The following is a 13,558-nucleotide window of genomic DNA, read 5'->3' as shown; positions in this document are numbered from 1 at the left end:
TCTGTTTTGTTTGTCATGATGCCACCTTGATCGAGTCTTCTTGCCAGTCCTCACCATCACCAACACTTCCTCTCTCCATCCCTTGTAACAAACAAATAGTGGTCACTAACCATCACTTTTAGTGTCACACTGGGGACATTCACCCCAGGAAGAGTTGAAATAATTCGATTCTGTATTCACTTTTATGATGATTTTATTTTTTAAAGTCGATGTATTGTCTGTGAATACGTAGAATTCTACTTTAAAATTGAGACAAAAAGAGCAGTTGAACACACAAATGTCAGACTTAACAACGAGAATTAATAGAAAAGTGTGGTCCTCCACCACAGGCATGAAACACTCATGAGATGTGAGTCAAGAGGTGTTTCTGAAGACACGGTTGAAAGGCTTGGTTTTCATTTCTCAGAAATGTTCAATCACCAGAGGAGAAAAGAGAGAGAAAAGCACAATACAAAAGAGATATTGGGAGATGTTGAGGTGAGAGAAAACAAATCTAACAGAGACAAAAATAAACACAACAAAAGCAATTTTAAAACGGTACTAGAAACAATATTTTCGATTCAGCCTCTGCCATGTAACTGTGCTTTTTTCTTCACAGTCTGCAGATATTAGGCAGGATTTTAAACACAAATACAATGTATTTATGTATTTAATTTATATACTAAGATTTATATCTTTATCAACAACCTCTTTCTTTGATGTGAAACATATATCTTACATCTATTTACTGTCATAACCTCTGTGGTACAGAACAGGTAATTTACCATGGTGGTGTGTCTCGACTATTCTTCCTCTAGTTACAGTTGCTGACCTCCTGAGAGGAGCTCAGCTGCACGCTTCCTCACTGCTACCATTCTCATCACTTTAGTGGGGAATCTTGGTGGGAAAAGACAAAGATCCAGAGGGGAATCTAGATTTTCTGTTCATTTACAGTTTATTCCAGTCTGTTGCAGGAACACACTCTAGAGGTCTCACACACATACTGAGGAACCAGAACCAGGAGCCTCTCTGAGTCCAAATCCCAGGTACAGAGGTTTAGTGGGGATGACTAAAGTGTAGAGGGGGGTCCGGACTCCAGAGGAGACTCTGTAGAAGTGCAAAACTCCAGCAGGTGCGTTCAGCAACAGTCCAACTGTGTGAGAGACTTCTGAGCTCTTGATAACAGTTTCTCTCTTATTGTGACAGACTTTATATCCAGCATCATCAGAGCAGCTCAGACTCCAGGAATAACGGTTCTGTCCAAACTCAGACTCGTCTTCTTTCCCTCCGTCTCTCCTGAGAGTCACGGCCACAGAAACTCTTCCTCTCCACTCCACCTCCCAGTAACAGACACCAGTCACAGCGTCTCTGCTCATCACCTGAGGACACCACTCAAACCTGTCGGGATGGTCCAGATACTCCTGATCCTCCGTCACTAGCTCCACCATGTTGTTGTTGTTGGACAGTAGGAGGCGCCGGTGAGCTGTGTCTGGGTCCAGTGAGAGTGGTCGGAAGTCTGAGAGAAGAAGACACACGTGGTGATGATGGAGGAAGAACAGACCTTGTCTTCAAGAGACAATCATTGTCCCAGCAAGCCAGGGAAGGCTGCTCTGTTGGTCAACATGAGCTACAGTGGAGATCTTGAGCCCACAGCTCCAAACTGTGTTGGGTCAAGAGTCATCTGAGACTGGGGCCACATCAAGAGAAGAACCAGGAGGACTGGAACATCCCAGAATAATCTGGAGCAGCTGATGTCCCATGTGAAAGACTCAAGTGTCTCCATGTGAGGTCAGGAGCTAATCTAGCCTGTCGCTAACTGGACTTGATGAAGACAAGTTCCAGCAGCAGATCCAAGGGTCACATGATGTCACTAACATCACAGCTGCTCCACTAGAAGCTGACAGAGACGAGGAGTTCTCATGAAGCAATAAGATACAGACTTACATCTCTTCAGTCCAGATTTTAACCTCTGTGGTCCACAGTGATCCAGCCTGGAAGAAGAAAGAGGCAGAAGGATGAGAGCAGATCCATGTGACTTCAGATGTTTCAGGACTATTATCTCCTGCTGCTAAATGGACGGCTCTTTCATGACTGTGTTGGTGACAACAAAGATGGCTCTCTAAACAGCTGCTTAGTCTCTACTGTCTCCTTGGTGCTCAGTCAGTCAGTTCTGCTGCTCTGTCCTTACCTGAGAGTCTCCAGCCTCCAGTCTGGACTCTCCAGTCCAGCAGACAGCAGCTCCAGTCCTGGTCCTCCTGGGTGGTTGAAGCTCAGGTCCAGCTCTCTCAGATGGGAGGGGTTAGAGGTCAGACCTGAGGCCAGAGAAGAACAGCCTCTCTCTGAGATCATACACCCTGAGAGACTGTGGTGAAGGAGGAACAGTGTTTTAGAGAATCATGAGGGCAGAAGAACCTTCCAGTTGTGGAGCAGAACTGAAGAGAGGAGATGATGTGTTCTGACCTGAGAGTCTCCAGGTGACAGTGTGGACTCTTCAGTCCAGCAGACAGCAGCTCCACTCCTGGATCCTTCAGGTCATAGTTGTAGCTCAAGTCCAGTTGTGTCAGACGAGAGGACGGAGAGCTGAGGACTGAGGACAGAAGGGAACCACTTCTCTCTGACAGCTGACACCAGCTCAGGCTGTGAAAGAGACGAGTGTCATCAACAAGTGAGACTTTTTCAATCCTCCATTTGGACCAGACTTGAAATTCTTTATTTCGTCCTCTGTCTCACAATAGCTTGAGCTGATTGCAGCAGAGGTGAGTGTGGGGGACGAATAAGAGTCAACCAATTGGAAAGGTTCTGACTAAAGAGACAGAAGCTAATGCTAATGCTGCGATAGCGCCTCATTCTGTGGCATCTGTACTTGATGTTGAACTTTGAAATATGTTGTTGTATTTTCGAGTGGCATTGCCAGACATAGTTCACAAGGGCAGACGCCCCAATATTGATCTGCAGTGCCCCAATATTGATGTCACCAGAGTTGTTGGTTTACAGAGCATCAGCTACAGAATGCAGACATGGCTGCTTCACATGGTCATTTATTCACGTCTATGGACTTTGGCTGATGGGCTGTGACGGATTTGTCTTCGTCGTAGTGCAGTGTGGGAAAAGACAATGAACCCAGACGCTCCAAACCACTGTCAGAGCCATGAAGCAGCAGCAGTTGAGCTCCACAATCTGTGCTTCAGCCCTGAAGGCAGGGCTGCCAACTCTCACACAGTCGGCCTGAGGCTCAGACAGATGAGGCTTGGCCCACTCTCTCGCCACACGTCCCATTTCTCAGGGTTTTCGAGTCCAGTGACTTGATATGTGATCAACGCACTACTCTGCCATGAGCTCCACCAAATGGCAATGAGAAGGTCTATCAGCACAGCCTGCCTCCTCTCAGAGAAGAGAGAGAGAGAGAGAGGGAGGGAGAGATCAGCTGAATACTTCTCTAACATACATATTACGATGAAAAAAGTGGTAATAATTTAAAAGCCGCAGATGCAGTTTTATTGATTTTTTTTTGTTTCACTTTTGCAAATGCTCAGTTCACATGTGGTTACTGCAGCATTTCATCAATCATTTGTTGCACTTCCTTTTTGCATTTCCTGTTCAGAGGTGGAGAGTAAAAAGAGCACAGCAGGACAAATGCATCTGACCTGAGAGTCTCCAGGTGACAGTGTGGACTCTTCAGTCCAGCAGACAGCAGCTCCACTCCTGGATCCTTCAGGTCATAGTTGTAGCTCAGGTCCAGTTGTGTCAGACGAGAGGACGGAGAGCTGAGGACTGAGGACAGAAGGGAACAGCTTCTCTCTGACAGCTGACACCAGCTCAGGCTGTGAAAGAGACGAGTGATTTGAGGACACGCTGAACACTTTCCATTCAGAAGATCATCATCACATTATTGTTGAAATATTTGAAGCAGTTTATATCAGTCAGGATCAACTTGATTAAATGTGAAGACAAAAACACAAAGCAGATGACAGAGGAACAAAATAATGGGGGTGTTGTTGTCAACAAGACTTTATCGTCAGCTCCCTCTCTAATATGGAGCAGGAAAAGCTTCTGTAGAAGAGCAGACTTCCACACAAACTATAGTGACGTCAGTGAATGATGCTGGATTTTTGGAACATGACCAAGGATTCAGAAATCATCCAGTCAGCGTGCTGGCATCACTGCACTGCAGCGCCCCCGTGTGGGTGGTCTGTGACTGTTGGCAGACTTTGTCGTCATCCATTGTTACAGTGTTGAAGTGTTGAGTGATGCAACCATAGCGTTAGCTCTGCAGCTGAGTGTTAGCATTTCATCACCAGCAGGTTTTGATTCATCTGGACCAGTGGTCACAGCTGGCCTGTTCCCATGGTAACCATCATCTCACCTCCACATGTGAAATGGAGTCAACTCAACAGAAATAACTTCATAAAAATATTCAACAGTAACATTACTAGCAACTGTAGCGAGCCTATCTGATGAGGCTAATTCCATCATTTTGAATCATAGTATCTCTAAACCCTGTTTTTCCAAGTCTGGAACTGGTCTCACCTCTGTCATGGCCACATATGGTCAATATTGCTGATATGACAGATCATTCTTCACTGACTATTCCGTGCCTTTGTGCCCAACACAGTGGCGTTATACAGCAGCATCAGGACATCACAGGGTCACCATTATCAGAGCCATTGATCGGCACAATGAGGAATGAAAGGTCAAGGTCATGATGGAGTTGGCTGGCAGATCATTTAGCTCAGTTACTCCACTGCTGCTGTCAGTTCATCAAATTAGTTGCACCTGGTCGTTCATTGTTATGTTGTTGGTTTCTTCTACATTCAAGAGGAACAGTAACAAGATTGAGTCATGACTGAGTCACACGTCCACAAACCACCTAATGAAATCACATGCAGATGGAAGATGCTGCTGTGTGTTTGGAACGAGGGATGGAAACAAACTTCTGCTCCACAATCTCATCCAACTCAGGGTTTAGTTTTTTTTCACAGCCATTTTTTCAGTTTGTTTTTTTAATTCCATATTATGCATTAATTTGTCTGATAATGTGAAGATGTTATCTCAGACAGGAAAATGAACAGCATGTCACTCTTTCTTGCTCAAGTAACTGGTCATGGGTGCAGGCCATGAAGGTCAGGGATGGTTGTTGTGTGCGCTCTGAGGGAGGGACAACCACAAAAGGTAACTGCTTTGGGGTTGGTGTGGGACATGTGATGCCACATGTGATGGACATCAAGTCAAAATCAGCGTTCTTCATCGAAAATTTCCACAACAAGCACAATCTCATCCAACTCAGCTGGACACATGATGTGTTCTGACCTGAGAGTCTCCAGGTGACAGTGTGGACTCTTCAGTCCAGCAGACAGCAGCTCCACTCCTGGATCCTTCAGGTCATAGTTGTAGCTCAGGTCCAGTTGTGTCAGAAGAGAGGACGGAGAGCTGAGGACTGAGGACAGAAGGGAACAGCTTCTCTCTGACAGATGACACCAGCTCAGCCTGTGAAAGAGACGAGTGGCATCAACAAGTATCACTACCTACTACGACTACTACCTTTCATGGAGATAAAAAGTGAAGACCATTTAACTAGATCCTGTTGAGTTTGAGCAATAAATTGATTAAAGTTTTGCGCAAAAAGTGTACACAATTTTCTGTAAGTTATTCCCAGTGTTGAGATTTAAGGTCAACGTTAGTTTGCATCCAGATATTTCCCTGAATTCCCTCAGCAGATTGAGAACTAAAGAGATTGTGGCTTGTGCTTGAGACGTGTGTAGCTACAAATCGTCCTCATATAATGATACTTTATGTACTGTAGTACCTGTACCTCTGTTAATAAATACCAAGTACTGAATCGTTGGCTCGTATAGCCAAGGTTAGTGGCTCAAGGACAAACAGAAGAGGGCTGAAAGGACACTCTTGTCGAGTGCCACCATATAAATTAAATGGCCCTGAATAAATGTGGTGAGTCAGAACCAAAGCTGTTGGAGCTGCATCGAAAAATGTAAGCCACGATAAAGAACATTCTACCAAATCCAGGCTTTCTTAATGTTTCGAATAAGGAGTTCCACTCCAGTCTGTTAGATACTTTCACTGCATCCATGGAGACAATACACTTGGACATTTCCTGGCAGGGTGAATCAACCAATATTGAAGAGAAGTCGGATTAGTTTTCCAAAGCCAGTTTGATCAGCAGGAATAATATTGGGGAGAATCTCCTTCAAGCAACTTGGCAGTCATTTGGTGAGTTTTGTATAGTCTGCATTCAAAAAAAGACATTGATCTGTATGAACCACATTGTCAAGTGTCCTAGTCCTTTTTGGCTAGTCACGTTATGAATGCTTGGTTGAGAGTGTTCAGGAGGACGTCTGATTTCAAAGATACTTTCACATCTCAGCTCTGAAGCTGGACACATGATGTGTTCTGACCTGAGAGTCTCCAGGTGACAGTGTGGACTCTTCAGTCCAGCAGACAGCAGCTCCACTCCTGGATCCTTCAGCTTGTTGTAGCTCAGGTCCAGTTGTGTCAGACGAGAGGACGGAGACCTGAGGACTGAGGACAGAAGGTAACCACTTCTCCCTGACAGCTGACAGTCTCTCAGTCTGAATAAAAAGAACAAGGAAATAAAGCCTTCATGTTCAGTTCACATCATCAGAGATGTTTCAGTGTTTGATCCACTCACAGAACTTCCTTTGAAGCTTGGACCACAGGCAGCAGCCTCTCAAGAGCCTCCTCTGAAGCAGAGTATTTCTTCAGGTCAAACACCTCCAGATCTTCCTCTGAGGACAGTAAGATGAAGGCCAGGGTGGACCACTGAGCAGGAGACAATTGATCTGTGGAGATACGCCCTGATCTCAGCTGCTGTTGGACCTGCTCCACTAGAGAAGTGTCCTTCACTTCACTCAGACAGTGGAACAGATTGATGATTCTCTCTGGAGACGCTTTCTCACTGATCTTCTTCTTGATGAGCTCTGCTGTGTCCTGATGCGTCCAGAAGCTACTTCCTGTCTGTGTCAACAGACCTGGAAGGAGACTCTGGCTGCTCGGCAGAGAAAGACCTAGAAGGAAACGCAGGAACAAGTCCAGATGTCCATTTGGACTTTCTACAGCTTCATCTATTGCTCTCTGGTAGAAATGTCCTGGAAGACGTTTGTTTCTAAAGAGTCTTGTCAGTACAGATGTTTGTTGTGAATCAAGCAGATCAACTCCAGAGTTGAAGAACATCAAGTGGACATGAAGAGCAGCCAGAAACTCCTGAAGACTCAGGTGGATGAAGCAGAAGACCTTGTCCTGGTACAGTCCTCTCTCCTCTCTGAAGATCTGTGTGAAGACTCCTGAGTAAACTGCAGCAGCTGTGATGTCGATGCCACACTCTGTGAGGTCTGATTCATAGAAGATCAAGTTTCCTCTCTGCAGCTGCTCAAAAGCCAGTTTTCCCAGAGACTTAATCATCTTCCTGCTCTCAGGATCCCAAACTGTGTCTGTCCCAGCTCCTCCATGGTACTTGATCTTCTTGACTTTGGCCTGAACCACCAGGAAGTGGATGTACATCTCAGTCAGGGTCTTGGGCAGCTCTCTGGTCTCTCTGCTCTTCAACATGTCCTCCAGAACTGTGGCAGTGATCCAGCAGAAGATGGGGATGTGACACATGATGTAGAGGCTTCGTGAGCTCCTGATGTGAGAGATGATGGTGGTCTGCTCCTCATCTCTGAACCTCTTCCTGAAGTACTCCTCCTTCTGGAGGTCAGTGAACCCTCTGACCTCTGTCACCATGTCCACGCACTCAGGAGGGATCTGATTGGCTGCTGCAGGTCGGGTGGTTATCCAGAGGTGAGCTGAGGGAAGCAGCTTCCCCCTGATGAGGTTGGTCAGCAGGACGTCTACTGAGGTGGACTCTGTAGCTTCTGTCAGGACCCGACTGTTGAAGTCCAGAGGGAGTCGACACTCGTCCAGACCGTCCAAGATGAACAGAACCTGGACTCCTTCAAAGCTGCTGAGTCCTGATTCTTTGGTTTCAGGAAAGAAGCGATGAACAAGTTCCACCAAACTCAACTTCTTCTCTTTCAGCAGGTTCAGCTCTCTGAAGGTGAAAGGAAACATGAGGTGGAAGTTCTGGTGGGCTTTGTCTTCAGCCCAGTCCAGAGTCAGCTTCTGTGTCAGGAGGGTCTTCCCAATGCCAGCCACGCCCTTCGTCAGCAGGCTCCTGATTGGTCCCTCTCTCTCAGGTGAGGCTTTAAAGAGGTCTTCTTGTCTGATGGTAGTTTCTGCTCTGGTCTGGTTCCTGGTTGCTGCTTCGATCTGTCGGACCTCGTGCTCCTGGTTGACCTGGTCTGTGCCCCCCTCAGTGATGTAGAGCTCTGTGTAGATCTGATTCAGAGGGGCGGAGTTTCCTGCTTTAGCCACCCCCTCAAACACACTGTGGAACTTCTTCTGCTGGCTCCTCTTCAGTCGTCCTGCACACGCTCCACCACGACTTACTGAGTGAAGAGAGAAGTCACATGATCAGAGGATGCTGGAAGGTGAAGCTGATCAAGCTCATTCATCATGATCAATCATTCTTCTCATCCGCTCCAGATATTTCAGCTCAGAAGGACTTTTAGACTGAAGGATTCACATTCAGCAGGTCGAAGGTTCAAATCCTCTTACTGCTCCACACACGACCAGCAAGCTCCTCCTCCCCCATGCTCCTCAGGAGGTTCATGATGAAGTCCAGGAAAGCTTCTCTGCTGCTCCTCATCTGCTCCCCATCACACTTCACCTTCAGCTCTTCCTCATCATCCTGGTATTTGGGATCATCTGGACTGAGGAACCTTTGGACTCTCCTCACTTCCTTCTTCACCAGGGTCATGACAGTCTGCTCAAGCAGCTGAAACACAAACATGTGACCTGATCATGTGACAGAAGGAAAACCTGCTGACCTTCAGAGGTGACCAGAATCCTGACTGGTGTGTTAGCATCTGTTGTAGTTAGCAGGAGGAGCTAACACTTGAACAAACCTGAAGTGTGGAGTCCAGATCTGTCTGATGCTGCTGGACACACTGGGGACTGAGAACATCTGAGACCTGCTGATCCTCTCTGTGAAGAACATCAGGCAGTAAATCAGCTCTACTTTCACAAGGACACTGATGATCTGATGAAGGTCAAGACTCAGACTGTGACTCTTCCAGGTGCAGCTCAGCTGAAACAGAACAATCGAGCTCCAGATTCATGGAAACCAGATGAAACAGACGTGAACTTTGTCACACACTTTAGTCATGAGTTCATGTTTCATCAGTTCAGTTCACTGCTTCCTCTCTTGAATGTGCAGTTTCCTCGTCGTGGAGCAGCACTTTTGACTCCAGTTGAATAAACACCAGATCCTGCCATAACAACCAGCATTTCCAGATAGTGGGAAGAATGAAGACAGTCTCATCTGATCTCATAAAAATGCTTCCAGAAGACTTGGAGGATCAGAACGTAAGAAGTTGTTTAGAATTCTGCTGCTTGACGCAGTAACTCAAAATGTTCTTCACCAACAGATGAATGATCCAGTGCAGTAAAGTTCATTATATTGGACATGAAGGTATGGAATTTTTTCTGAGTCCAGCGGCAGCTGTCTGTCTGACCGCAGCAGTGATTGGCTCCATTATTGTTGTCCATGCTGACATATCAACTGAGATGAAGCTGGTGAACATCTGAGGGCTTCAGTCCAAGCAGAAGGAGCCTCAGAGACTTTTGTACAGACTCAACAATCACATGAGTGGAGCGGGACAGGAAACCCTCACCTCTCTTCTGAAGGCTCTAGTCCACCTTTGAAATCAATAGGATGATGCATCGACCTGTCAGTCTTCAGAGACACACAGCTGGGAGCAGGTCCAGGTCCGTGTCCTCGTCCAGCAGCTTCTGATGTGAGTGTCTCTGATCTGAACACAGAAGTTGCAGTGTGAAAATGGTTTCAAGTATTTGGAGCTCGGACAGGAGAACTGATCTTCTCACCTCTGAGCTCTGGTCTGGCTGCCATGGTCCTCACCCAGAGGGGCTTTAGAGGGAGGAGCTTCCTCCTCTCTGTCCACACCTTCACACAAGCACAGCAGCATCATGGTGAGGTCTGATGGTGGCTGGAAGAACCTGCTGCTCATGAGAGCCACTGGTTCTTCACTGTGAGCTCACTGATCTCAGTCTCAGCTCAACTTCATGCTGACCTTCTGACCATTCCTGGCTTCAAACTACAGAAATCTAAAGACGACCACACTTTGTTCCTTCATGTGGAAATGAGTTGTGTGAGTGTTGCTCTTTTTTTAAATGAAGTGAACATCAATGTCACTGGCAATCAAGCTGCATCAGGGCCAGTTTCAGAAAGGTGGTTCAGTTGGTTCACGCACAACACCCCATCCTCCACACTATATATGACAGTGTTGTCAGGCTTTTGGAGCAAACGTGAACTGAACCTCTTGTATTACTTCCTGATGAACCAACTGTGAACCTGTTCATTCTGATGTCTCTGTCTTTGGTGTCTATTTCACTTCAGTCAGTGACATGGTTTAGAATGTGTGACACAGCCTCAGTTCCTCCCATGGTGTTAGTAGAATCTTCTGTCTGCCACTCAACTGTTTTTCTTCCATAATTATTTGGAATATTCGAGTGGCAAGCTGTTGCTCATGTTTCAGAGAATATGCTGTCGAGGTGAAAGCTGAATCTGTTACTAGTGCAGCTAGAAGAGAGAGCAACAATGAGGAAACACTGTTCCCTCAACGCTGACGTGAACTCTGGTTGGATCAGGAGTCCAAACTTCATCTGAAGAATCTCACACATGGTGTGGTTCTGTTTGGGCTTTGGTGATGATATTGAAACAAAATAGCTCGCAGCAACACCACTACTTTGTTTATGGAACGATGAACAAACTATTGACAAGAAACAATCATAAAACAATGAACAATGAAGGAACCAGCTGATGATGAAATGTGTCGTTGAACTAGTCGAAGTAGTTCCTGTAGAAACCTTTGCCAAACACAGCAACATGTGGCTGCTTCACCACTTTATGTAGAGTCTAGTGTTTACTTGGCTGCTGTGACATGACTCATCCATTCGCTCCTCATGTGTGGACAGGTGGGAGGTCACTGACCTGGGAGCAGCTCTCTGCTCTGACTTGTGTCCATGTTTGGAGGTGGAGCTTCCAGCTGAGCTCAGCTTCTTCTTCTGACGCTGCTCACAGAAACTCCTTCATCGATGGAGCTCACTCTGTGCGCGAGCTGCTGTGTCCTGTAAAAGACGAACAGTGGTGTTGTTTGTGTTTGTACTCGCATTCCACACCTCACTTCCGCTCGTGACGAGTGTGTCGCCTGGAGCGAGATTTAAAATAAAGCTACTGACAGCTACTGGCGGGAAATGGTATGTCATTTCCGCCCTCATTTTCGCACAGTGACGCGTTTCGTGTGAATAAATTGTCACAACTCATTCAGTTCTTATGTCAAAGGAACAATTGATAACGATTGGATTCAGGTTATTCCCTAAAGTGAAGAGGGAATAATCCGGAATGACGCAACATTGGCGGCGTCCTTTTATTTTACGTCCATCTCGCAAGAATTGCAAGTTAGGAAGCTTCAGGTGAACTATGACGTCACTATTGGACAAACTCACCGTTGCCTACTACGATGCCGTATTTACCTCTGCGGCCGAGTCCTCTCTCAATCTTCCGTCAGTCAAACAAACCCAAGTGCAGAGAACTTCGGCTTCACTTTCACTTTCCTCCAAGTGCGTCACAGTCTCATCAACAGGAAGTTCAACTTGATATGATAAATGTAGGTCATAAACTTAGGTGCACTCCAACAGTTTAATACAGAAGTCAATTGTTGAAATAACTTGCTGTATTTCTAGTTTTGCAAACACAGACAGTCGACGTGCACTAGACTCCACGGCCGTTTCTTCCTGGTATATGCGCCCCGCAGCCACCAGGGGGCACCAAAGCTGCATGTTCAGTATCTGTTGAGGCGAACTGTCGCCACTTATTTATTGACGCCGATTATGTGCTCACGAACAAGCAAAATAAAATTATATAAGCTGTGGCTTGTGTTTTTTTGTTTGTTTTTGTTTTATTAGGTCGTAGGACCACACACTTAGTGAAGTGGAGGCGAGGGACGGAGGCCATGTGGTTGTCAGTGCTCTGTCATTGAGCAGTGGCAGTTGTCTCTCACGCACGTTATTTTAGCTTAATTATATGTTTAAGATTAATTCACTAGTGTTATTTATGGGGCCCTAATTAAATGGGGGCAACTGTGTATTTATTATTATTATTATTAGTAGTAGTATTATATTATTAACAACAGTAATAATAATACGGTTAAAATATGTATTTATGGAAATATTTTATGAGGCATGTTGTTGAATATTTTAGACTACTGACATACTAAAGTATTATCCAGTGCCACTTGCAACTGCAAATAGTTTAAAAAATGTTTTTCTACACTCTTCTGAGTGTGACGGTTCTAGAGCAAAGATCAGACATGCGACAGTGGATATGAGTCAGGCATATGACCAAATACCATTAGGTGAAGACGCAAAGAAGTATGTGATCATCAACACGCAAAATGGATCGTTCACCTACAAAGAGTAGCTTCAAGCCCAGCAATCTTTCCAAGGACAATGGAGGAAGAGTTGCAAGGCGTCCCTGGAGTGGCAATGTTCTTGGCTGACATCCTGGTGAGAGGGAGAGATGACCAAGAGCATGCAGTACCTCAGAGACTACAGGACATGTGACAGAGTTGAACGCCTATTTGGGACTGTTAAATTACTATAATAATATATAATGTTTTTCCCTGATCTTTCAACTATGTAAGCACATTTACCAACTTCTTAAAAAAGACATTAGGTGGCAGTAGAGGAAATCACAACATGCAGCTTTCAACAAATCAAGGGAAATGATGGCATCTGCTGAAGTATTGGTGCAGTACAACGCAGAGAAACCAGTCATGCTGGCTTCTGACACTCCAGACACCAGTGGTCCCCAACCCCTGGTCCGGGGAACGGTACCGGTCCGTGGATCAATTGGTACTGGGCTGCACAAGAAATAATTAATTATTTCCATTTTGTGTATTATCTGAGCCTGAAGGATCTTTTATTTTGAATAACATTTTATTTTGAAAAATGACCGGATTCTCTTGGTTAATCCTCGGACACTTGAGAGCCAACATTTAACCCAGAAGCTCACAAAATGAGTAGGAAACAGCCGTTTCTTTGTGAAGGGGAAAAGGCTCAGTGAAGAGACAGGAGAAGAGCCTACGACTTCCAAGAAGAAGAAAGTTTATAACAAACAATACCTGCAGTCGTACTTGAAATATGGATTTATCGCGACCGTCTACCGTCACTCCCTCATGGTCTTGTTGCAGAGGAACAAGCGCAATGATATGGTGATTTAAAATTTTCATGCACTTTATATTCAGTTTTGTGGTGCATCTCTATGCTATTTTGAAGGCATGTTTAAACGTTACCATAGCGACTAGAGTCAGAGAGCATTGAGGCACTAGTTGAGAGGAGGAGAGTTTGTGAGTCTTAGTGGGCACATGCAGAGGCCTTATCTGACGCTTCAAATTGGCAACTTTGTACCTCCGGGCCACGTTCCAAT

At 45.6% G+C, this 13,558-nt stretch overlaps 1 protein-coding gene across 1 annotated transcript; it reads right to left on the bottom strand.

Annotated features, from left to right (window-relative positions):
- Positions 1–211: 211 nt before the first annotated feature.
- Positions 212–11,852, bottom strand: LOC128766288 (NACHT, LRR and PYD domains-containing protein 3-like). The gene is made up of 14 exons (XM_053877809.1): positions 11,578–11,852; positions 11,063–11,199; positions 9,937–10,015; positions 9,726–9,863; positions 8,958–9,036; positions 8,608–8,827; positions 6,644–8,438; positions 6,390–6,563; positions 5,287–5,463; positions 3,527–3,800; positions 2,440–2,705; positions 2,168–2,341; positions 1,924–1,970; positions 212–1,495 (listed from the first exon to the last, which is right to left on the bottom strand). Exons 2-14 carry the CDS (start codon positions 11,094–11,096, stop codon positions 972–974), a joined length of 3,981 nt encoding a protein of 1,326 aa, XP_053733784.1. The 5' UTR covers positions 11,097–11,199; positions 11,578–11,852; the 3' UTR covers positions 212–971.
- Positions 11,853–13,558: the final 1,706 nt, after the last annotated feature.

Source organism: Synchiropus splendidus, chromosome 10 (genome assembly GCF_027744825.2).
Source record: "Synchiropus splendidus isolate RoL2022-P1 chromosome 10, RoL_Sspl_1.0, whole genome shotgun sequence".
NCBI lineage: Eukaryota > Metazoa > Chordata > Actinopteri > Syngnathiformes > Callionymidae > Synchiropus > Synchiropus splendidus.
Note: the sequence above shows the minus strand (reverse complement) of the source record. Positions and strands in the feature narration are given on the sequence as shown.

Excerpts from the sequence above, each read along its gene's own strand:
- LOC128766288 (XM_053877809.1), bottom strand. The coding sequence starts at position 11,096 with ATGGACACAAGTCAGAGCAGAGAGCTGCTCCCAG. Across the intron at positions 6,564-6,643 it reads CAAGCTTCAAAGGAAGTTCT|ACTGAGAGACTGTCAGCTGT; the intron begins GTGAGTGGATCA and ends CTTTTTATTCAG. Across the intron at positions 5,464-6,389 it reads TGTCACCTGGAGACTCTCAG|GCTGAGCTGGTGTCATCTGT; the intron begins GTCAGAACACAT and ends TCTCTTTCACAG.